Genomic DNA, 26,571 nt, shown 5'->3' with positions numbered 1-26,571 from the left:
GAATGCTGTTGACATCGAAAGACCTGACTGGATGGAGTCCCTGACACCAACGTTGAGGGAACTGGATTAGCATCAATAGATACATTCACTAAAGCTGGGGGCACTCCAGGAGTTTTTTTTCAATTGTTCATGGGATGTGGGCGTCACTGGCAGGGCCAGTATTTATTGCCCATCCCTAATTGCCCTTGAGAAGGTGGTGGTGAGCCGCCTTCTTGAACCACTGCAGTCCGTGTGGTGAAGGTTCTCCCACAGTACTATTAGGAAGGGAGCTCCAGGATTTTGACCCAGCAACGATGAAGGAACAGCGATATATTTCCAAGTCGGGATGGTGTGTGACTTGGAGGGGAACATGCAGGTGGTGTTGTTCCCATGTGCCTGCAGCCCTTGTCCTTCTAGGTAGTAGAGGTCGTGGGTTTGGGAGGTGCTGTCGAAGAAGCCTTGGCGAGTTGCTGCAGTGCATCCTGTGGATGGTACACACTGCAGCCATGGTGCGCTGGTGGTGGAGAGTGAATGTTTAGGGTGGTGGATGGGGTGCCAATCAAGCGGGCTGCTTTGTCCTGGATGGTGTCGAGCTTCTTGAGTGTTGTTGGAGCTCCACTCATCCAGGCAAGCGGAGAGTATTCCATCACACTCCTGACTTGTACCTCGTAGATGGTAGAAAGGCTTTGGGGAGTCAGGTGAGTTACTTGCCACAGAATTCCCAGCCTCTGACCTGCTCTTGTAGCTGCAGTACTTATGTGGCTGGTCCAGTTAAGTTTCTGGTCAATGGTGATCCCCAGGATGTTGATGGTGGGGGATTTGGCGATGGTAATGCCGTTGAATGTCAAGGGGAGTTGGTTAGACTCTCTTGTTGGAGATGGTCATTGCCTGGCACTTGTCTGATGCGAATGTTACTTGCCACTTATCAGCCCAAGCCTGGATGTTGTCCAGGTCTTGCTGCATGCGGGCACGTTCTGCTTTATTAACTGAGGTATTGTGAATGGAACTGAACACTATGCAATCATCAGCGAACATCCCCATTTCTGACCTTATGATGGAGGGAAGGTCATTGATGAAGCAGCTGAAGATGGTTGGGCCTAGGACACTGCCTTGAGGAACTCCTGCAGCAATGTCCTGGGGCTGAGATGATTGGCCTCCAACAACCACTATCATCTTCCTTTGTGCTCGGTATGACTCCAGCCACTGGAGAGTTTTCCCCCTGATTCCCATTGACTTCAAATTTACTAGGGCTCCTTGGTGCCACACTCAGTCAAATGCTGCCTTGATGTCAAGGGCAGTTACTCTAACCTCACCTCTGGAATTTATCTCTTTTGTCCATGTTTGGACCAAGGCTGCAATGAGGTCCGGAGCCGAGTGGTCCTGGCGGAACCCAAACTGAGCATCAAAGAGCAGGTTATTGGTAAATGCCGCTTGAAAGTACTGTCGATGACACTTTCCATCACTTAGTTGATGATTGAGAATGGACTGATGGGTTGGTAATTGGACGGATTGGATTTGTCCTGCTTTTTGTGGACAGGACATACCTGGGCAATTTTCCACATTGTTGGGTAGATGCCAGTGTTGTAGCTGTACTGGAACAGTTTGGCTAGAGGCACAGCTAGTTCTGGAGCACAAGTCTTCAGCACCACAGCTGGGATGTTGTCGGGGCCCATAGCCTTTGTTGTATCCAGATCACTCAGCCATTTCTTTATCACGTGGAGTGAATTGAATTGGTTGAAGACAGGCTTCTGTGATGGTGGGGATATCGGGAGGAGGCCGAGATGGATCTTCCACTCGGCACTTCTGGCAGAAGATGGTTGCAAATGCTTCAGCCTTGTCTTTTGCACTCAGGTGCTGGACTCTGCCATCATTGAGGATGGGGATGTTTACCGAGCCTCCTCCTCCCGTTAGTTGTTTAATTGTCCACCACCATTCACGACTGGATGTGGCAGGACTGCAGAGCTTTGATCTGATCCGTTGGTTGTGGAATCGCTTAGCTCTGTCTATAGCATGTTGCTTCCGCTGTTTAGCATGCATGTAGACCTGTGTTGTAGCTTCACCAGGTTGGCACCTCATTTTTAGGTATGCCTGATGCTACTCCTGGCATGCTCTTCTACACTCCTCATTGAACCAGGGTTGTTCCCCTGGCTTGTTGGTAATGGTAGAGTGAGGAATATGCTGGGCCATGAGGTTACAGATTTGTTGGAATACAAATGCTGCTGCTGCTGATGCCATTTTAACCATCACTGAAACTCGTGGATCACTAACTGTATCTACTGTTAATTCAGATTGCTAGGTTCAGGAACTCTGAAAAGTTAACCTCCCCCAATGAAGTGATCACTCTTTATTCTTTAAAATTCCACAGAACTGTACTGAAAATGAGAATATTGGTTAATAATTTTTCTAATTTTTTTTATTGAAGAGAGTGCATCATTCTCCTCTGTGGTGGAGTGCAGCCTTGCACATATCAATCATGCAGCAGATGGAAATCAAAACAAATGAAATTGAGGGTCTGTCTGAAACTAGGAAGCATCGAGTAGTCTCGCATCACTTCCTGGAGGCTCAATAGGAACAAGCCCACCCCTCCCAACGTGGGAGGGGAATTAAATCGACAAGAGTGCCAGTATCCACGTAAAGATAGCAACCCCAACTAGTAATACAAGTTAATTGTCTCCCACAATATATGGGCAATCAAAATATAGAAACAACAGTTTACAAAAAAGCAGATGGGATCCATGGCTTTATAAAACAATGTGGTGCACACAGGGAGTTGAGGCCAAGTGTAGTTTTCTGATGAAGCAGGTTTAGAGAGGAGAGGATAATTGGACCACAGCACGCAGACATAAATTGGTCCTGTTTTAAAGTCATACATTCTGCCTTTATTTTTATATTCCATTATAAATTCCTATTTTCACATCTATAATAGAAACTGCTTATGTACACTGGTCACACTGTAATTACATGCTCCCATCAGTGCAGCACCTCCAATTGGCAGGAGAGTGTAATTACAGAATGATAAGTTTACACATTGTAAATGAGGACATAGGAATTTATAGTGGTAAGTTGACAGGAAGTATGTGTCGGTGTAAGATTTGTAAGATGTTTGTATATATTTGAAAAAAGAGGGCCCTCTCTCCTAAGGAATTTATATTTGGAATTTTCTATCCCTTTACTTGACTTTTAGAGTAGTGATAAATTATGGGGAAAGCAGCTTTGGAAACAGAAGGAAAGAACCAAAAGATCAAAATGCAAAAGGGAAAAAGGAAGTCGGAAGTGAAAATGCTACATATTATATGTATAACATAAATACCATACAAATATATAAAAAGGAAAGACCATTAAATGATTCATCCTTGTGCATCACCCTCCCCAATCACTAGTAATGTAACTGCTGGGGAGGCAAAAAACAGAGGAAAAACCCAGGGAAATTAAACTCTGGAACATTCCTCCTCCACTCGTTAAGACAATCAAGCAAACTCCAGGAGACCGTAGTTACCTATAACACATCACTAGGCAGAGTTAAATTAACCCCCCACCTCACAGGTACATTGGGAACATAAGACTATACAGTACCAGAAATGACCATCTTCGTCCATCAGGGTGATATATCCATCGTCTTCTTAAAATTTATAATCTGCTGTCTCCATATAATTAATTGAGACTTACATAAAATCATCTTTAAAATTCATGGTGGTGGTGTTCAGCGCCATAGTAAGGGAAGTTTCTGATTCTCAATTGCTCGAGTCGCAGAGGAGGAAAAATCAGAGGAGAACCCCTTCTGACCTAAACTGGCACATCTCGCTCAACAGCAGCACTGGGGTTGGCCCAGGGGTAGACATTCTCTTGTATGAAGGAGGTACGTGGCCCAGGGAGTAAAAAAAGGGCACACTTCCTCATCGGAAGGCAGGGCTGTCTCTATGTTGGGGAGGGTGGGGTAGTCTTTAACAATTCATGCAAGGTTAAGCATTATTACCACGTTGGAAATCCATTACTTTTTTTGTCTCACCCTGATATCGGCTTCACCAGCACTGTGAAGATTCTGACACTGCAAGTTGTATCCGCCTTCCCAGCTTGCCAGGATCAGCTGTGATGAACACATATAGAAAATGTTTTGAAGATTGTTGATTCAGAACACAGAATTTCATTTAAAACTAATGGCAATAAGCTCAGATGGGGAAAAAAAGCACAATTGTATTGTTTTAGCAGATTCCCATCTTTTGTAAATGGTAATAATTTACAAAATGCATATACAGTGTCTCAAATTGTAATGCCGTATATAATTAGTATTAACAGAAGAAATAATTCATTGCTGATTTACTTTCTTTGAAAAATTGACATTTTAGGATTATGGAGCAAACGTAACAATTTAGTACTTTGGATACAGCTTCATGCAGCGTGAGCACATATGAGCAATTCGAGCACGCAGGATTTTTCATCCATTCAACTGGGTAGAAAATCATGTGGATGCGAAGGTCAGCAAGCCCAAATTCCTAATTATATGCTCCCATTGTATAAAGGGATGCTAAATCATAAAATTATTGTTGAGAAAGAAAGAAAATAGAACTTTTATTTACATGGAGCCTTTCGTAACCTCCTAACGTCCAAAAGCACTTCATAGCCAAATAATACTTTTTGATGGGTCGTTACAGTTGTTTTGTGGGCAAAAAGGCAGCCAGGTTGCACGATGGCTGATCTATACCTCAAATCCATTTTCCTGCCTTTGCTCCCCATCCCTTGATACCCTTTCTTAACAAAAATCTATCAATATCATTCTTGAAAATTTCATTTCACTGAGCCACCACAGCCTTTTGGGGAGAGAGTTCCAGATTTCCACTACCCTTTATGTGGAAAAAATGCTTCCTACCAGGCCTAGCTCTAATTTTAAGATTATTCCACCTTGTTTTGGATTCTCCCACCAAAGGAAATAGTTTCCCTGTATCTACATTATAAAATCCCTTTTATCATTTTTAAATACCTCGATTAGATTACCCTGCAACCTTCTAAACTCAAGGAATACAAAACAAGTTTATGCAACCCGTCATCATAATTTTTAACCTTTCAGGCCTTTATTCCATTTTCACACCCGTCGGCCTTGGTGATAAACCTGTGCCCTTCACTCCTAATTTATATTTTCATTAACTTTGTGCATGTCCTTTAGCCTCTTCTCACATGGTGGTACAATTCCACGATGGCCTACAACCTCACCGCATATAACTAGGCATTTGAGTGAAGGGGGCATCACAGTCAGGTCTGATCCTGTCTGCACACTCTCTTTCCAGCAGGGGTCACTAATTAGTGATCTGGACCAGGAGCCCTAGCTGACCTTTCCCCTCTCTAGCCCAGAGGCACAGAGGCTAACTGTAGTATCCATGCTGTTACATCAGCTCAGCTCAGATCAGCAAACTCAGCACAGACTGCACTGCACCCGAGATGATTTTAGTCTGCATGACTCGAGGCCACACCAGGTTAGTCCTAACATCGCAGCAGTTATTACCTCCCTGGCCATCAGGAGGCTTACTTATTTGTATTGCTAATTTTTTTTGCTTATCAAGGTGAGAAACTTTAATGCTGGGGTATGGGACAATTTTCCATTTTCAGTAGCTAGTATCAGAATCAAATACGTGCAGGTTCACTATAGTATGGAACAGATGGAAAATAACGTTCCCTCTGATATACCAGTAAGCCTAAGCTACCAAAATCGCAATAGGATTCCCACTGCACCCTCTACCTATCACAGACCTTCCCTTTTGTTCTTTCCTCTCCTCCCCCCACCCCCTTTCCTCGGCTCTTTACTTGCTTAAAAACTTTAACTCTTTAACATCTTCCAGTTCTGACGAAAGGTCATCGACCTGAAACGTTAACTCTGTTTCTTTCTCCACAGATGCTGCCTCACTTGCTGAGCTTCTCCAGCAATTTCTGTTTTTATTTATGTAGTTAGCTATAGAACACTGTGCACAGTTATGTTGGAAAAATGAATTCTCTCCATATCGTAGAATCATAGAATAATACAGCAGAGAAGGAGACCATGCGGCCCATCATTCCTGTGCTGGCTCTTTGAAAGAGCTATTCAATTAGTCCCACTCTCCTGCTCTTTCCCCATAGCCCTGCAATTTTCTTCCTTTCAAATATTTATCCAATTCCTTTTTGAAAGTTACTATTGAATCTGCTTCCACCAACCTGGCAGGCAGTGTATTCCAAATCATAATAACTCGCTGCGTAAAATACTTTCTCCTCATTTCACCTCTGGCTCTTTTGCCAATTATCTTAAATCTGTGTCCTCTGGTTACTGACCCTTCTGGCAATAAAAACAGTTTATCTTTATCTACTCTAGCAAAACCCTTCATGATTTTGAACACCTCTATCAAACCTCCCCTTAACCTTCTCTGCTCTAAGGAGAACATACCAAGCTTCTCCAATCTATCCACATAACTGAAATCCCGCATCCCTGGCACCATTCTAGTAAATCTCCTCTGCGCCCTTTCTAAGGCCTTGACATCCATCCGAAAGTATGGTAGCCAGAATTGGACACAATCCTCCAGCTCTGGCCTAACCAGTGATTTACAAAGGTTTAGCATAACTTCCTTGCTTTTGTACTCATAGGTCTCGATATTAACCCCCCCACGACGGGCGGGAGAGGGCCGGGGGGAAAGTTAAAAATGAATAACGGGGAACACGTCCCCAACCTGCCGTATACGCGCCCACCGCCTTTTTTACGGTGGCAGATGCCAAGGTGTCCGAGTATCCCACCGTGGAGAGGTGGGATTCTTCATTACCATATTGAAATCTGACTCCGATGGTGCAATTGGGAGCCAGATTTAAATTTTACAATTGCTGAATAGGTTTCCCAGGGTTTGGGAAATCCGGCACTGAAAGGGAGGCGGGAGCTGCTGGCCCCACAAGGTAAGTGCCTTTTACAGCACTTATAGAGGGCCAGGAAGCCTTTGGCCTCCCCCCTGCCGATCGCAGCCTCTTTCTCCCCCTCACCCACCCCCCCCCCAATCTGTAATCGTGACTGACCTGCAAACCCCCCCCCTCTAAGCCCCAATTGCATCCAACCTGCTTCCCCACCCCACCAAGCTCCAAACGCTGACCTTACCCCCTCCCAACCGCCAGGGACCGTCCCCAGGAATCCTCAGCTGTAACCGCCTGCCACCGGTTTCTCCGCCTGGCAGCTGGCCAGGCTGTCATTTTGGCTGGCTGCTGGATGGGAAGCGGGAAAAAAAATGTTAATGAGCTCCTGCCGTTAAATTCGGCAGAACCCCCGTGTCCCCACACCCTCTCCGCCTCCCCGTAAATACCAGGGCCTATGCCTCTATTTCAAAGCCAAGGACACCGTATGCTTTTTTAACTTGTCCTGCCACCTTCAAAGATTTGTGTATGTGAACTTCCAGGTCTCTCTGTTCCTGCACCCCCTTTAGAATTGTACCATTTGGTTTATATTACCTCTCCTCATTTTTCTTTCCAAAACGTATAACTTCACACTTCTCTGCATTAAATTTCATCTGCCATGTATCTGCCATTTCACCAGTCTGTCTATGTCCTCCTGAAGTCGGTTACTATCCTCCTTACTGTTTACTACGTTTCCGAGTTTCGTGTCATCTGCAAACTTCAAAATGATGCCCTGTGTACCAAGCCCAGGTCATTAATATTTATCAAAAAGATCTGTGGTCCTAATACAGCACTTTAAAATACCTTTAACACCATTGTAACACCATCTGATATGGACCTAATTTTTATATCCCAGTTTGTGCAGACCGGTATTTAGTGAGATTGGGTGAAATCCCACTAATGCGCCCCTTTTGTTGAAGGCAAGCACCACTGATAAAAACAAACAATCTGTACAAACCAAAATCAATGGCCTGGAAATTCTTGGGTCCCTGATGCAACAGTATAAGTGCACCGGAGCGGGGAAGTAAGTATGCCTGCCGAAATTGAAGGCAGCTGACCCTTATCAGAAATCCCTGGCTCAGCTTATTTAAATAATGCTGGTGGGACAAGGGCAAGAGTCCTCCCAGCAGGGGGCCAGCTACACCAAGCGGGGAAGCAGGGGCATAACTTCAGTATTTAAATAGACGCAGTTAAAGGACTGAGCAGACTCTTGGAAGAGGACTGAAGTGGCTGGTGCTAGAGGAGGAATCGAAAAAAGACCAAAACAGACTAAAAAGTAATTATCTATAAATAACTAAACAATTTAGTCAAGAGGAGCGGTGCTGAGCACCGGGAGAGGAGCCCCATTCACTAAGAACAGAGATTGTGGCATCACTATGACGTCACAGTGAACAGAGAGGAGGAGCTCTGACAGACCCATAATAAAAGTATAGGTTAATCGGGGTAAGTAAACAGTAAGTAAATTAATAACAATCGAGTATCCAAAGGGAGTTTAGAACAAAAAGGTTTCTAAATATAATGGACGGGCAGCTGAGACCCATTGCCTGCAATTCCTGCGCCATGTGGGAACTTCGGGATGCTTCATGTGTCCTGGAGGGCCACATCTGCAGGAAATGCCTCCCGTTGCTTGAGCTCAAGCTGAGGGTTTCTGAGCTTGAGGAGTGGCTGGAGTCACTGCAGAGCATAGGTGGGTGGGGGGGGGGGGGGGGGGGAGCTGAAGGTGTCCTGGATCGTACGTTCCAGGAGGTGGTCACCCCACAGCCACAGAGAGTTCAAGGTAACAAGTGGGTGGCCATCCAAAAGGGTAGGAAGAGGCAGGCAGTGCAGGAATCTCTGGGCGTGTGGCACTCTCACATCAATATTCAGCATTGAATACCAGTGAGGGTGACGACACCTCAAAGGAGTGCAGTCCTGAGCATGGCACCGTGGGGCAAAGGACTGCACAGGGAGTTACAGTGAAGTGTAGAAATGCAGTAGTCATAGGGGATTCGATAGTCAGGTGGACAGACAGGCACTTCTGTGACCGTCGACATGAGTCCCGCATGGTGTGTTGCCTCCCTGGTGCCAGGGTAAAGAACACCACGGAGAAGGTGCAGAACATTCTGCGGGGGGAAGGGGAACAGCCAGAAGTCGTGGTCCATGTTGGGTACCAAAACATAGGAACGAAAAGGGATGAGGTCTTGCGGCTAGAGTTTCAGGAGCTAGGAAGTTAAAAAGCAGGAGCTCAAAGGTGGTAATCTCTGGATTACTCCCAGTGCCTCGAGCTATTGAGTACAGAAATAGGAAGATATGGCAAGTTAATGCTTGGCTAGAGACATGGTGCAGGAGGGAGGGCTTCATAGTCTTGGGGCATTGGATCCAGTTCTGAGGCAGGAGGGACCTGCTCAAGATAGACGATTTGCACCTCAACAGATCTGGGACCAATGTCCTCGCGGGGAGGTTCAATAGTGATGTGGGGGAGGGTTTAAACTAGTTTGGCAGGGGGATGGGCACCAGGATGTAGCATTAGAAAGGAGAAACAAGGTGCACAAAAGATTGGGACAGACAGATAGCACTACAGTAAGAAATTGTACAGTATTAGGTGGGATCAGAATGAGAGAATACAAGAAGGTCTAAGATAGGTTTAGAGTCCATGTGTGTAAACGCACGAAGCGTGGTAAATAAGGTTGGTGAGCTGCAGGCACAAATAGTCACATGGGAATATGATGTTGTGGCAATAATGGAGACCTGGCTCAAAAAAGGGCAGGATTGGGCACTAAATATTCCTGATACAAGGTGTTCAGGGAAGATAGGGAAGGAAAAAAGGGAAGGGAGGGGGTGGTGGCAGTATTGATTAAGGAGAATATTGCAGTGCTGGAGAGAGAGGATGTCCTGGAGGGGTCAAGAACAGAATCTAAGTGGTTAGAGTTAAGAAACAATAGAGGTGCCATTACACTACCGGGTGTATTCTATAGTCCAACAATTAGTGGGAAGGATATAGAGGAGCAAATTTGCAAGGAAATTAGAGAGTTGCAAGAACTATAGAGCAACTATAGATAATGGGGGACTTCAACTATCTTAATATAGACTGGGATAGTAATAGTGTAAAGGGCAAAGAGGGGGAGGAATTTCTGAAGTATGTTTGGGAGAACTTTCTAGATCAGTATGTTGCTGACCCAATGAGGAAAGAGGCATTGCTGGATCTGGTTCTGGGGAATGAGGTGAGTCAAGTGGAGCAAGTGTCAGTGGGGGAACATTTAGGGAACAACGATCATTGTAACATACAGCTTAGATTAGTTATGGAAAAGGACAAGGAGCAATCTAGAGTAAAAATACTTAACTGGAGAAGGGCCAATTTCACTGGGTTGAGAACAGATCTGGCCTGGGTGAATTGGAATCAAAGATTGGCAGGCAAAACTGTAATTGAACAATGGGCGGCATTTAAAGAGGAGAAGGGTCGGGTACAGTCTAGGTACATTCCCATGATGGGGAAAGGTAGGGCAACAAAAGCCAGAGCTCCTTGGAATACGAAAGAGATAGAAAGTAAGATGGAGCAGAAAAAGGGGGCGTATGACAGGTGTCAGATTGATAGTACAAGTGAGGACCAGGTTGAATACAGAAAGTACAGAGGAGAAGTAAAAATGGAAATAAGAGGGGCAAAGAAAGAATGTGAGAATAGACTGGTGGCTAACATAAAAGGGAATCCAAAAGTTTTCTATAGGCATATATATAATAAACAGTAGTAAGAGGAGGGGTGGGGCTGATTAGGTCCACAAAGGAGATCTACACTTGGAGGCAGAGGGCATGGCTGAGGTACTAAGTGAGTATTTAGCATCTGTCTTTACCAAGGAAAAAGATGCTGCCAAAGTCACAGTAAAAGAGGAGATAATTGAGATATTAGATGGACTAAAAATTGATAAAGAGGAGGTACTAGAAAGGCTAGCTGTACTTAAAGTAGATAAGTCACCCGGACCGGATGGGATGCATCCTAGGTTGCTGAGGGAAGTAAGGGTGGAAATTGCAGAGGTGCTGGCCATAATCTACCAATCCTCCTTAGATATGGGAATGGTGCCAGAGGACTGGAGAATTGCAAATGTTACACCTCTGTTCAAAAAAGGGGGTAAGGATAAACCCGGAAACTACAGGCTAGTCAGTTTACTCTCAGTGGTGGGGATGCTTTTAGAAACGATAATCCGGGACAAAATTAATAGTCACTTGGACAAGTGTGGATTGCTAAAAGAAAGCCAGCACAGATTTGTTTAACTAACCAGATTGAGTTTTTTGATGCGGTAACAGAGAGTGTTGATTAGGGCAATGCGGTTGATGTTGTGTATATGGACTTTCATAAGGCGTTTGATAAAATATCACATAATAGGCTTGTCAACAAATTTGAAGCCCATGGAATAAAAGGGGCAGTGGCAGCATGGATACGAAAGTAGCTAAGTGAAAGGAAACAGAGAGTAGTGGTGAACAGTGAGGAGGATAGTAATAGACTTTACTATAGACAGGCTGGTGGAATGGGCAGACACATGGCAGAAAATTAACAGCAAGAAGTGCGAAGTGATACATTTTGGCAGGAAGAACGAGGGGAGGCAATACAAATTAAATTCTTTTTTATTCGTTCATGGGATGTGGGCGTCGGTGGCAAGGCCAGCATTTATTGCCCATCCCTAATTGCCCTTGAGAAGGTGGTGGTGAGCTGCTTTCTTGAACCGCTGCAGTCCGTGTGGTGAAGGTTCTCCCACAGTGCTGTTAGGTAGGGAGTTCTATGATTTTGACCCAGCGACGATGAAGGAAAGGAGATATATTTCCAAGTCAGGATGGTATGTGACTTGGAGGGGAACGTGCAGGTGGTGTTGTTCCCATGTGCCTACTGCCCTTGTCCTTCTAGGTGGTAGAGGTCGTGGGTTTGGGAGGTACTGTCGAAAAAGCCTTGGCAAGTTGCTGCAGTGCATCCACTGTGCGCCGGTGGTGGAGGGAGTGAATGTTTAGGGTGGTGGATGAGGTGCCAATCAAGCGGGCTGCTTTGTCCTGGATAGTGTCAAGCTTCTTGAGTGTTGTTGGAGCTGCACTCATCCAGGCAAGTGGAGAGTATTCCATCATACTCCTGACTTGTGCCTTGTAGATGGTGGAAAGGCTTTGGGGAGTCAGGAAGTGAGTCACTTGCCACAGAATACCCAGCCTCTGACCTGCTCTTGTAGTCACAGTATTTATGTAGCTGGTCCAGTTAAGTTTCTGGTCAATGGTGACCCCCAGGCTGTTGATGGTGTGGGATTCGGCGATGCTAATGCCGTTGAATGTCAAGGGAAGGTGGTTAGATTCGCTCTTGTTGGAGATGGTCATTGCCTGGCACTTGTCTGGAACGAATGTTACTTGCCACTTATCAGCCCAAGCCTGGATGTTGTCCAGGTCTTGCTGCATGTGGGCACGAACTACTTCATTATCTGAGGGGTTGCGAATGGAACTGAATACTGTGCAATCATCAGTGAACATCTCCATTTCTGACCTTATGATGGAGGGAAGGTCATTGATGAAGCAGCTGAAGATGGTTGGGCCTAGGACACTGCCCTGAGGAACTCCTGCAGCAATGGTACAATTCTAAAGGGGGTGCAGGAACAGAGACACCTGGGGTATATGTGCATAAATCTTTGAAGGTGGCAGGACAGGTTGAGAAAGCAGTTAAAAAGCATACAGGATTCTGGGACTTTATAAATAGAGGCATAGAGTACAAAAGCAAGGAAGTTATTTTGAACCAATTCCGGGAACCGCACTTTAGGAAGGATGTGAAGGCCTCAGAGAGGGTGCAGAAAAGATTTACTGGAATGGTTCTAGGGATGAGGGACTTCAGTTGCATGGATAGACTGGAAAAGCTGGGGTTGTTCTCCTTAGAGCAGAGAAGGTAGAGAGGAGATTGGATAGAGGTGTTCAAAATCATGAAGGGTTTAGATAAAATAAATAAAGAGAACCTGTTCCTAATGGCAGGAAGTTCAAGAACCAGAGGACATAGATTTAAGGTGATTGGCAAAAGAACCAAAGGCGACATGTGGAAAAGCTTTTTTACGCAGCGAGTGGTTAGGATCTGGAATGTGCTGCCTGAAAGGGTGGTGGAAGCAGATTCAATCGTGGCTTTCAAAAAGGAATTAAATACATACTTGAAGGGGAAAAAAATTTTGCAGAGCTATGGGGAAAGAGTAGGGAAATGGGACTAACTGGATTGCTCTTACCAAGAGCCGGCCTGGGCTCGATGGGCCAAATGGCCGCTTTCTAAGCTGTAACCATTCTATGATTCTATGGTTCTAAGAGAGCATTTAACTTCTCTGAGGCTGATATCGAAGGGCTGCTGGCCCAAATTAGAGAAAGGACAGGTGCAATAGTTGGAGTACCAGGGAAGAAGCCATCACAAGCTACAAAACAGGCCATGTAGAAGGAGATGTCTGTGGCTATGAGTGGGACCTCCATAACTTCAAGGACCACTAATTTCTTCTCTGCCACCTTGAAATGAATGACAAATCCTTAAGTCCAGCACGTACCTGGAACATCACAATATATCAGATTTCGCAGGCCCTGTGTCAACATTCAGATAATAATCACCTGACTGAATAAGTCAGCGTGAAATAAGTGGACACTTTCCTGTATGACTATAATCTCCATGAATAACAGGTTTAACTCATTGTAGGGCAGCCTGGAAAAAGTAGCAACTGCAGGCGCACCTGCAAATCTTGCCTGGTTCATGAGAGATCCAAGCAAGTCAATCAACTTAATATGGAGGCACTGAATGAAGGACGGAAAGTCTTGGAGGTCAGCTTGAAGAGGTCAATACCAACTAGACTGCAAAGTACACAGGGCAGCATCTCAGAGGAATAACATATATTTGCTTGACTTTCACTTCGGGATTTAAGGATCTTTCTGATTCTGTGAGGTCTGTTCTCCCACTGATCACTAGTAACCAGGTTCCCAGGACCAATAGCTGGTGTATGTGCCACTAAAGCTGCTTTGCCTCATACCTGCAGCACAGAGCAGCACGCCATCAGCTCCCTGCAAAAGCCTTCATCTTTGTGGAACAAGGCTGCCAAGGAGCCCATGACAGTCAGCCTTTCCTGTGTCAATCCCAGTATGTGGGGCCCTGAGAAAAGGGCCACCTCCTTCCGAAGAAGCTCCTAATATTTTGTAGTACCTGTCTACATCTTAAACCCCAGGGCCTAAAGTGGCATATTGAAGAAGTGTTATAAATGGGCACAGAAAAGCTCCTGTGGTCACAAGACAAGTGCACACTGACAAAACCAAGTAATGTTTTTGTAAAGTTGTGTGGCACTGGAATAATTGGTGTAAGGAATGGTTGTTGTTTAGTCCTCTTGTATGACAATGTGTTGATGTTGAGGCTCAGGATTAGGATGTGATGGCTGGCTGTTAGGAGCGAGGATTTTACTTAGATCATAGAAAGATTGAAGTGGATCTTTAATGAGCTGAGACTTCCTGATAAAGTACTCTATTCATCTGTGAAGGCTTGCCAAATGAGTCTGTCTCCAACTGTTTAACAGCTGTGGCCATGGCACCTACTTCCGGTTCTTCATTGGCAAGGTCTTCAGCATCAGCAGCATCATCAACAGGCTATCTGGCATCTTCTGGGTCATCGACCATCAGTCGTTTCCTGATTGCAAATTTGTGAAGCATACAACATGCTACTACAATTCACGAGACAGTGCTGGATGCCTACTGCAAGACACCCCAGACCTATCCACACACTGAAACCTTCCTTGAGCATTATAATGGCTTCACTGTAATGATCTTCTGTAGCTCTGGTGGTCCTACAAAGAGGAGTTAGGATCCATAGGAGTAGCAGCCCAACCTGTCTGTGTTGGTGTTTATCTCATCTGAGCAGTACTCCCAATCCCATGTGCCTGCTCAGGTCCCATATCCCTTTATTCCCCTTTCTTTCAACCACCTAGCTAACCTATTCTTAAATGTTGGCATGGTCTCTGCTTCAATCACCAACTCTGTTAGTGCATTCCACAGCCTCACAACCCTCTATGTAAAAACATATATCCCACTCTTTGTGCACAGCAAAATGGCTGATCTGGCAAAAGTCTCCTGTGCCTCCCTGGAATGAGCCTAAACATGAAAGTTGAGAATTGTGGTCCCTATCTCTGCCACAATCAGAGTGTTGCGTGCTGTGGACCTTGGTGGCAGATGTGGTTGCAGCAATGAACAGAGCTTCTACAAAACTTACTGAGTGAAGTGCAGCCTACTGAGACAGAGCTCCTGGGAAAGATCTTGGAAAGTGCGCCTGGGTCTATAAACCATGTCGGATGGGTAGTGCCGGAATGGTCTAGCTCTCCTCTGTTGCTGGCTGATTAATCTGGTTCCCTTATTGCCTCCTGCTGCTCCTCTTCCTCCAGCATATATATCATGTAAAGTCAGATTTCCATTGGGAAGCCCATTGTGCAGCTCTCAGATACTAACTCAGTAAGTCTCTAGAGGTAGAATGCTTTCCAAGGGTAATGCAGAAGTTAGGGCAGGCCTCCTGAGTATAACAGTGAACATTTTTTTTCCAATACTTGCAGTGATTCCCAAGATATGGCCAAAATTCTCCACAAGCAATCTGTTAAGCAGTGTCCCTTTAACCAAGTACTTGTGTCTTGATGGATGAGTCCCAGCGAACTGTGCCTTTTAAATATTGGCATATATTCTCAGGGGTGAATGGAAAGCTGGAAGTCACAGAATTTAGGACAGATGACGTCATACAGTCCTGACTCTTATTGCTGCCACTGGGATGGCGGGTGATTCTTCAGCGCACCCTGAAACTGAACGAATTTATGCCGGGATGCTCTTGCAGCAGAATTCCAACATACATCGGCCCAGTCAGAAATTCCTAGCCCTACAAAGTCACAATTATCGACTTACATCCTCCCCCAACCCAAGAATTTTGGAATCAATGTCTAGTATGTTTCAGAAAGAAGGAATTTGCGCTTTATCATAACCTCATAATGTTCCAAAATTCTTCACAGCCAATGAATTGCTCTTTGAAGTTAAATTACTGTTGTTACGTAGGCAAAAATGGCTGGCAGTTTGTTCACACCAAAATCCCACAAACAGGAAATTAGATAAATAACCTGTTTTTGGTGGAGTTGGCTGAGGAAGGAATTTTGACCAGAACACTGGGAGAATTCCCTTCTCTTTGAAGAGTGCCATGGATATTTTGCATCCACCTGAACCACAGGAGTCTTAATTTAGTGTCTCATCCAAAAGTCTGCACTGAAGTGTCAGTCTAGGTTATGGCCTTGCGTGGGGCTTGAACCCCCAATCTTCCAACTTTTGCATGTGGTACCGACCAGTCAAAGCAAGCTTCTAGCGGTGAACACCCTATGGTTGTACTAATCTAAATTTTATACCAAAGTGGCTCAATGTAACGTGTGGCATTCAGTGTATTTTAACACACAATGGGGATAATTTCCGTTTCCCTCCCGTCCCATTTTTCAACGTGAGCGAGGTGGTAGTGCACGAAAATCAAAAATGAAAATTGCTGGCTTAAAACCAGAGGCCCACTTATCGCGATTTTCAAGTGGGCCTCGATTTAGGCAGTCAGCACTCATGCCAGAAACAGGTGGAGCCTAATATATTTAAATAGGGATCCTGTGACACGATTAGGACCCAGACCCCACTTTTGTTGGACTCAGTGCTGCCACCACTGCTTCCTAAACAATTCGTGGGTGGTAAAGGGCGGGAAATGGCAAGTTCCCAATGTATTTGAAGGTGCACTCACCTGCTTTAATTTAAACAGCTGTAAATGTTGGGCAGACATCTTGCTCGTACTTCTCGGTCATTTTTGGGTGCAGAATCAACATTTTGTTTTTGCTTGTAGTGGCTGGACAACCTCCAGGAAATTTGAGAGGGTTCTGGCAATGCTCTCATTTGGAAAATGGGAATCCTTTTGGCCACTGCATTCTGGCTCGAGGACGAGGAGCAGCAGCAACAGGTGGAAGGACCACATGAAACTGAAGCTGCAGGGAGACCACAAAGGAAGAGGGGAGCTCACGGAAATCCTTACCTTCCCAATAGGGTCCCAGAGATACACACCTGCACTTCCCAGAGGAGCCGTGCATAAGGATGCCACACTTTTCCAGGAAAGCTGTCACAGACCTGCATCAAGTTCTGCAACAAGACCGGCAACACACTGCCACAGCTGGCACTGCACTGCCTCTGGCTCCTTCCAGGCTGCAACAGGGAATATCAGCAACATCAGTCAGCCTGCAGTTCATGCTTGCAAAAAGGTGACTCAAGTCATGTTTGCTAAGGCAAACGATTTCATCACATTCCCGTGGACAACCGGAAACAGCAGGATAGCAGTCTGGGCTTCGCACAATTGCCTTCCCCCAAGTCCAGGGCGTCAATGACTGCATGAACATCGCCATGCGGGCTCCTGCAGACGAGCCCACTGCTTTTCATTCTAGTAACGCGCAACTACTCTGTGATCAGCAGCAGCACCTCATGTAGATACATGCCTACTTTCTTGGCAGCTGCCATGACACTTTCATATTGCGGTGATTCTCCAGCCCCACACTCTTTGCTGCTGCTCAGCAAGTGAGAGGCTGACAGCTTGGGGACGAGGGCTATCCCTGCCCACTTGGCTCATGATTTCTCTCAGAAAACCACGCTCACCACCAAACTGCGTCACAAGATCCACAGGTTGACTAAAGCCTTCAATGAGCAGACCATCGGGATGCTCAAGCAAAGCTTCCACTGCCTGGACAGGTCTGGTGGTTTCCTCCAATAGAGCTCAGAGAGAGTGTCCCATATTGTAGTGGCCTGCTGTACGCTGCACAACTTAACTAACGCATGGAGCCACCATTGGATGAGGATCTTCAAACAGAAGCTGAAGATGACCCAGATGACATTGAGGATGGTGAAGAAGCGAGAGGGCACCAGTACCAATCTGCAGCCAGAGCTCTGCCACAGCAACTCCTTAAACTGAGCTTCAGCTGAACAATCCTTGCCCCCTCCTCCCCTGCATTAACAGTCATGTCCCACATCTGTCCCAGGCCTTTCGTCCTCCAATAAACTACTTCCGCCCAAAGACCAACATTGATGTACATGTCACCCGATATTAGAAGGTGTTACTGGAAAACTCTGCACACCGATTTCAACAACAACAACTTGCATTTATATAGCACCTTTAACATAATAAAAACATCCCAAGGCGCTTCACAGGAGTGTTATCAGACAAAATCTGACACCGAGCCACATAAAGAGATATTAGGACAGGTGACCAAAAGCTTGGTCAAAGAGGTAGGTTTTAAGGAACAACTTAAAGGAAGAGAGGTAGAGATGTGAAGAGGTTTAGGGTGGGAATTCCAGAGCTTTGGGCCTAGGCAGCTGAAGGCACAGCCGTCAATGATGGACCGATGGAAAAAAAGGGATGTGCAAGAGGCCAGAATTGGAGGATTGCAGTATATAATTTTACTGGCTTACGCAAATGCCTAAAAACTAATTATCACCCAGATATGAGCCTATGGTCTCTAACCTTCTCTACTGCTCCTGAGGAGCTCCCACAGTGGCTGCAACATGGGAGGTGGAAGGCTGCTGCGGCTCAGATGAGGGCTTTTGAGATGCTTGTAGTCAGCGACTTCTAGGAGCTCAGGCCTGAGAGGGCCCGGCTGCATATGGCAGCATCTCAGTGACTGCCAGGACAGTTTGGCCCAGCTGGCTTTCTAGCAGCAGGGTGGACATTGAGGGGGTGGCGATAGTGTGGACGTGCTGTCATCCTCAGAAAGGCCAACATTTTCCACTCTCATTGCATAACTGCCCCTGCTACAGGGCTGTGGTTCGGTTCTCCCCGTCATCAGTCGGGGCGCGAGTGGATGCCTCGCTCACTGCCCAATGTGTATCACACATAAATATCAACACTAATGTTTTGTACAGCACTCTTAGTTGCATTGTAGCTTTACTGTAAAGAATTCTATTGGAGCATATAATCAAGTTTTACAAGCACAGTTCATGCTCTCTAGTTTGGTGACTATTTTGCATGTGGTGATAAGATTTATTTGCAGTCCTCTAATTACTATTATATTGTTACAGTAATTTCATTGATTCTTTCAATTTCATTGATTAAACTCACACTAACAAAGCATCTGTTATCAGTTCAATCAGTGAAATTGTAGGGGGGCAATGAAATTATAATTAAATAATCACTGCTGTAGTTAATGTGCCACGGTCTTTTCAATACTTACTGATGGGAATGTTGGTGTTGCTATGGTTGGGTACAAGTGGAAGATGGTATCTGTTAAAGAAAAGGTGCAGATCATATATCGTAGTGGTTTCTGAAAATGTTGCTGCTTTGTTTTTGATCTTGTAGCTTAGTTAGAAATACGAAGAAATAGATTTTAAATTGCAGGCAGCAAGGACACCAGCCCAAAGCCGGCAGGGTTCTTTTTAAACATGTCGGTCAAGGCCTGAAGACATCATCGGGGCCCCAACTGCTATTTATATCTGAGTCCTGAGCGGGGGGAGCAGTGGTGTCATTCCCGCTAGGCCAAAACTACCAGGAACAGGAGATAAAATTGACCCAGGTATTTCCGCAATTAGGAGATAGATTAAAGAGCAGGACCTCCAGGGTAGTAATCTCAGGATTACTCCCAGTGCTCTGTGCTAGTCAGTATGGAACTAAGATAAGGAAGTTAAATGCGTTGCTTAAGAGATTGTGTAGGAGGGAAGGGTTCAGCCTCCTGGGAAATAAAACCAGTTCTGGAGCATGGGAGCCATGTACAGGATGATGGGCTTCAGCTGAACAAGGCTCGGCCCAATGCTCTCATTAGGAGAGTAACTAGTGCTGTGGGGTTGGGTTTATACTAATATGGCAGGGGAAGGCAAAAAACAAGATGAGGAAGCAGAATGGAGAGCAAAAGGGACAAAGAGTGTAAGAAAGATAAAAGAGAAAAACAGAGCAAGACTGCCAGACAAATGGAAGTTTGAATTAAATGGGCGCAAATACACAAGGTACTGCGAATAAAATTGGTGAGCTCGAGAAGTTGCTAACAGGTATGATATAAAAGCATTAACAAAAACGTGGCTTAGACTAGGGCATGGCTGGGAGCTAAAAATTCCTGGATACAAAACAGGAGAGATAGAGTAGGAAAAATGGGAGCAGGGATGAATGTTGATTAGATGTTCCATTACAATATTGGAACATATGGATGATAGAGGGGATGGTGCAAAAGTTGAATTTATTTGCTTAGAGTTAAGGAAAAAGAAGGGAACTGTTACTCTATTGGACGTGTATTAAATATTGCCAAACAGTGGAAAGAGATAAAGAGATATGTAGACAACTTAAGAAAAATGCAGGAACAACAGGGCCATAATAGGGCCAGGCGACTTTAATTATGCAAAGATAGAATGAGGTAAGAAGAAATCTGATAGAAGTGTTCAAAATTATGAGCGATTTTGACATGGTAAATTGTGAAAAGTAATTTCCGTTGGTCAATAATTAGAAGGAATAAATGTAAGATCATCACCAAAAGAGCGAAGGGAGAGGCTACGACAATTTATTTTTAATGCAGAGGGTTGTTAGGACATTGAATGGCCTACCAAAAACACCGGTGGAACAAGATTCCATAACACCTTTAAACAGGGAAGTCGATAAATATTTGAAAAAGAAATAGTTACAAAAGATGTGGCGAAAGTGCAAGGGAATGAGACTAAGTACTTAGCTCTTTGAGGGAGCTGGCACAGGCACCGAGCCAAATGACTTCTCTTTGCTGTAATGTTCTATGATACAATGTTTTGTTGCTGCTGGGTTTACTATGTCACTCACTAAACGTTACCCAACAAATTTGTTATAACTAGGCTACAGTGTGAAGCCATATTGTGGATGTTTTTTCAGAGAAGTAGGATACATACAGGATTCATTACCTTCCCAATGAGCATGCCATTGTTAACAGCTTTCTTTTTTCAATGTTTTTACCAGTTTCACAATGCTGGTGCCACTATGCTGTATTGTAGAAAGTTATATCATTCAGCATTTACAATTCTGTGTCATGCTACTTTTGGAGAATTAGATTTAATAATCAAGTTCTGTACAACCGTGTGAGAAGCTAAAGTGAGCTTTAGGGCCCGATATTAGGAGGGAGGCGGGTTGGCAGCGGGGGGTCGACTGGGCGCGTGGGTAACACACCCAGTGAAATCGGGGTGCTCCGCACGCAATCGCAGCTTGATTGAAGGTACTTACCTTTGCTTCCGGTTTCGCGCTGGAAAGCTGCTTAGCGGGCGGACTGCGCAGGCGCATCGTAGGCTGTCAGCTGGAGGAGCCCTATTTAAAGGGGCAGTCCTCCACTGACTGATGCTGCAGAAAATAGGCAAAATTACAGAATGGAGCAGCCCAGGGGGAAGGTTGCTCCTGGGTTTAATGATGCCTCACTCCAGCTCTTATTGGATGGGGTGAGGAGGAGGGGGAGGACAGAAATCTTCTCCCCGGCAGGCGGGAGGAAGTGGCCTGCCTCTGCCACCAAGAAGGCCTGGCTCGAGGTGGCAGAGGAGGTCACCTGCACCACCAACATATCGCGCACCTGCATACAGTGCAGGAGGCGCTGCAATGACCTAAGTAGGTCAGCCGAAGTGAGTACACTTACTCATTCCCCTACACTCCGTCTGCCGCATCACCGCCCCCACCCCACATCTACTTCTGCACTGCCAACACTACTCTATCACATCACTCCTCACACCCACTCAAACCTCATCCTCATCTTACCTACACTTACTCACCTCGCCAGTACTCATCCCATCACTACCACTCAACCCAATCCTCATACAGTCTCATGGCTCTATCTCATACTCACCCTCTCATGCATCTCTTTCACGGTCAGCCTCACTCAACCTGCCACTACCTGTGCTGCAGCCATAGGGCATGCATCACATATGTGCAGTAGGAAGCGTAAGGCAAAAGTGTCGTGAGCATGTTGGGGATGCACAAGGGTGTTTGCGGGTTTGTCATGGTTTTTATTTATATCTGATTTCTGATCAACTCACATTACATATTATATTGTCACCACTACTGCCACGTCTTTGCGAATCTTGTCTGATTTGTGCAATAATGCCCTTTCCTGAGGATCACTATGAAGACCCACATCTGATGCCACCCATTGTGTCACTGCAGAGTGGGTGTAGGTGTATATGCAGGGCTCTTTTGTGCAGACGACTGAGAGACGTCGGCGATGTCCCCGGTGGCACCCTGGAAGGATGCCAAGGAGAAGTTGTTGAGGGCAGTGTGACTTTGACAGCGACAGGTAAGAAGATGGTGCTCGGGCCAGCAGGGAGCAGCTCGGCATGAAGGCGGCTGCAGATGTCCACGACTACATGTCGAGTGACTCTGAGCCTCCGTATGCACCACTGCTCAGAGAGGTCCAGGAAGCTGAGCCTCGGTCTGTAGACCCTGTGGCGAGGGTAGTGCCTTCTGCGACGCATCTCTCTCTGTGGTTGCCCTCCCTCCTGCTGTGCAGGTGGATGTGTCACAGCACTGTGTTGTGGAGCTCCACGTGTCAGAGGTGGACGGCGTGGCCGGCGAGGCTGGTGATGCTGTTCGTCCTCTGAGGAGGTCATGACTGCAGCTACGGCGTCCCCCATCCGGAAGATGTACGTTTGAGGGGGTCCGCAAGGTCGATAAATGTGTCTGCACACCGGGTTAAGCGTGCAAGTTTGTGAATTTAATTGTTAGGGGGAGGGTGGTGGAGGCCAAACTTTGTCCAAAGTGACAGAGTGGCCTCCTGCAATGAGTGAGGGTCTCCCCCCACCTGTCAAATGGACCTTTGCAGCTGCCACAAGCTGATGGCTGCAACATGTCCATTTCAACTGGGAGTGTTTCCCCCAGTACGGGAAACAGTCTCAGTTGCTTCGAAAATCCCACCCCTCCTAAAATATCAGGTCAATCAGGTCTGCAAACGACCTGAAGTACCTACTTAATTAGTTTAAGTGGCATCCCGCCTGTTTAATTGCCGGCGGGACTCCCACATGCGGGGGCTGCGAGCACATGTCAGCGCGTCACTGGGAAACCCGCAAGTGGGCCGGTTGGAGCCGGGCTCCGGAATCCCTGATTTTCGGAGCCCCCCCACCACAAACCCGCTGGCTCGGGGGTCCGAAAATCGAGCCCTTAGTCCGTGGGAAAAATTACATCCTGTTGGTACTATTGAATGTGATCACTTTGTCTAATTTCTAACAGCAGCATCTTTCAGACCTTATCTGAAGTACCCATTGCATCCTATCAGTCAGTGATGTTGATAATAATTTCCAGAGTCCTTCTTCCACAGGAAGAAACATTACTTTATTAGATTCCCATCGCCTCTTCAGTAGCAACACAGAGCTAAAGGGGGACTGTTTGCCACCACTGATGTCTTTTGACACTATCAATGTACGTAGTGAGAATGCCCAGAGCTGCTATAACAGGAAAGACGCATTTTGTTGATGTGCTGGATGTACCCGATACATGAATATCCAAACAGATGGTGGCAGTTACCCTGACACACCTCTGACTTGCTTATTTTTGCACGTTGGACTGGGCAGGAAGTTTATGCAAGAGGAATTGTTGTTAAGTAAGAGATTAATTTATGAATCACAGTGTACATCTTTTATTTTTAAGAACACATTAGCCCCAATATTTACAGGGAGGTAGGGAGGGAGCGCAGTAGCGGGGGTGGGGGGGGGGGGGGAGGGGGAGGGGGAGGGGGAGAACCTGGAAATCCCAGGGTCGCGAAGGTCTTTCTGAATTTAACGGTGGGACCTCATTATCAATTTTTTATTCCTTTTCCCACCTGGCAGCCGGCCTGATTAGTCTGGTTGGCTACCAGGCACGAAAGCCAGCAGTAGAAGGCCGCAGTCAGGGACCATTGGGGACGGTCCCCGGCAATCAAGAAAGATCGGGAGTTGGTGAGGGGGTCGGAGCCCAACTATTGTGAGGGAGGGAAAGATCAGGTGTTGGGGGGTGGGGGGGGAGGGCACAGGGGTAGGTGGTTCAAGATCGGGGGGGTGGTTGGCTGTTCGAGGCAGCAAGGAGTGGCCGCAATCAACAGAAGGTTTGCTTGGGGGGCCGGGGAGAACACTCATGCTCCTCCTGGCTCACAAGGAGTGCTGTAAAAAGCATTAACCTTCTGCAGCCAGCTGCTCCCATCTCCATTTAGCTGGCAGGTTTCCCGAGCCCTGGGAAACTCAGCCGGCAACAATTTAATTCAGGCTCCCAATTGCACTGTGGGAGCCTGGTCTAATTATTATAATGAAGTAGCCTGCCTCGCCAAGACGGGACACTGGCACGGCGTGCAACCCGCTGTCGTAAAAATGGCGGCAGGTGCATAATCGGCGGGTTAGGATCGCATTTCGTGATTTTTAATTTTTAATCCCCGACCCTCTCCCGCCCGTTGTGGGGGGGGGGGGGTTGGTTTCTATTGACCCCATTATCTCTTTAGCAGGCAGCTGAGACTGTAGGTTGAAATTGTGGCTCAGCCTCGAGTGCCAAAGTATAGCTAGACTCAAAAACACTCACAAACTAAATGCACATTCGGCTTATTAAAAACAAAACTTTGATGTTTGGATTTCACAGGCGTCTGATTACAATATATTTCTAGGTAAGATTGCAAATAAATCACACATCCGGTACAACTCAGCAACCATTCAGAGGACAACCATGATGGAAGGATGGTGAAGGGGGAATGACCCAATGATATGTCAGAATAAGTTCCTGCAGCTTCTAGAAAAATGCACAATAGCATCACTCATTACTATTTTTCATGAGGATGAATGGGCACAATGGTCACATTCTAGCACAAGGTACTTTGCCACTGATTTTGTGAATACCCCATTTTAAGTGGCACCTGAGGGAATGAGCATTAACTCATAAGCATGTCAACTGAGGGGTGGACACCAGCCATTTAGGTTGAACATTTTTTTAAAATATCATAAAATTCAAGAAATAACCTGAGGATTTGCCACACAGAAGCCATTTTGAAAATGTTTATTATGCAGAGTAGAAAGGTAAATCATGTTTAATCATATATATTTTACAGACACTGATTAAAAAATAAATCATATAAATAAATAAAATTGTTCTTTTTTTTGTCAGTGTCTGTAAAATACATACAGTTAAACACAAAAATATCAAACTTTGTGGCACAGCATTTACACACAAAACTATTTAATTATCACAATGTCCCAAAGTAATGATTACATTGGCCCTGAATTTGCTGGAGTGGGCAATCTCGCAGTGAGCAGCGTGAGTTGGTTTTTTTCCTCACCCTTCAGCTCAAATTATTTTTTGCACTGCAAATGCGAGCTGATAACAGCACGACGATGGCAACGGGACATCTGGGACCTCGGTGAACAACAGGACCATTAGTCTATCTCTTTAACCAATGAGATTTAAGGATAGAGAAAGAAACGAAGCAAATGATGGAGAAGGAAATAGGGTGAATTAGAGTCAAAATAGATACTGGAAGAGAAATAAAGGGAGGGAAGGAAAGATGGGATTAAGAGAGCGAGAAAGAAAAGAGACAGAATGGAGAACTAAGAAAAAAAATTAATTAAAAAAATTGTCTAGGCACAATTGACTACCCGCAGGAGTGAGACGCTACAGTTTTAATTGTTCCTTTTTCTGGGCCACCAATGTTGAGTAGCATGTCAGGACCATAAATCACCACATTAACAGCATCCTTACGCTGTGAAATAGTAGCCCTAACTTTCTGCGGCGAGCTTAATTCATATTTATGGCGCAAATGCAGCAATTTCTTGACACTTGTGGGGAGGTTGACAGCGAGCTCCCGTTTTCGCGATGCTAACATCGGAGCAGTGGAAACGTCCAGCAATTTGTGGCGAATCGCAACTCATGGCGTAGCTCTTCCTCACCACAAGTTGCTGTGTTTCTCCTGCACTAATAATGGCATGCGCCTTTAACTTGCTGTTCGGAGATTCATCACAGTTGCCCACCACTAAATCTCATCACTCAGGGAGCACTTTGTATGAGTAGTAGATTAGGAACTAGGAGTAAGCACATTAGCTGGCACAAAGGGTAGTCACAGTATTGAGAAGAAGTTACAGAATGCGAGAACTGATTTTGTTGGCACTTACTGGAATGTTGCCGTTTAAAATAAAGACATCTTGTTCAGAGTTGAAAGTTAATTTCTGCCTGTGCTTTCACCTTTGGGGAGTTGGATGATGGTCGAGAATTGTAGATTTCTGCCTTATGAAGGACCCCGTAAAAATTAATAGTCGCTTGCTTTTCATGAATAAAGAAATATTACAGCCAAATTGTCAAATTTGGGTTTCATGCCAAGTTGACTCCAAAATTTGGAACTCAAAAGTCTTTCTGTATCATTATGTCATTGTCAGTTTGGCTCAATTGGTAGCACACATGCCTCTGAATGGCTTCAATCCCCAGGATGGGCTAAAGCACATAATCAACAACAACACTTCAGTGCTAAGGGAGTGCTCCATTGCCAGAGATGCTATCCTGCAGATAAAATGCTAACTATGGCCCCTTCTACCAATTTAAGTGGATGTAAAAGATCCCATAAGCACTATTTGAAGAACAGGGAGTTCTCCTGGTGTCCTCCTTCAAACAACAGGACCAAAGACAGATTAACTGGCCTAACATTTTTTTGCCTCTGCTCGGAGGTTGCAATTTAAAAAAAACGTTTTATTAATTCTGGGGGTATGGACGTCGCTAGTAAGGCCAGCATTTATTGCCCATCCCTAGCTGCC

The 26,571-nt window shown here is 45.6% G+C and overlaps 1 protein-coding gene across 1 annotated transcript in view; it reads right to left on the bottom strand.

Moving 5' to 3' along the window:
- Positions 1–26,571, bottom strand: part of elovl2 (ELOVL fatty acid elongase 2) — a 71,690-nt gene that overhangs the window by 13,784 nt on the left and 31,335 nt on the right. Inside the window, exon 3 of the mRNA XM_067997506.1 lies at positions 3,986–4,063. Coding sequence (XP_067853607.1) covers positions 3,986–4,063 — 78 coding nt within the window. The remainder of the gene's footprint in view (positions 1–3,985; positions 4,064–26,571) is intronic.

The sequence above is a fragment of the Heptranchias perlo genome, chromosome 2, assembly GCF_035084215.1.
Source record: "Heptranchias perlo isolate sHepPer1 chromosome 2, sHepPer1.hap1, whole genome shotgun sequence".
NCBI classification, from domain to species: Eukaryota; Metazoa; Chordata; class Chondrichthyes; order Hexanchiformes; family Hexanchidae; genus Heptranchias; species Heptranchias perlo.
The sequence above is the reverse complement of the archived record's forward strand: the minus strand, read 5'-3'. Positions and strand labels throughout refer to the sequence as shown.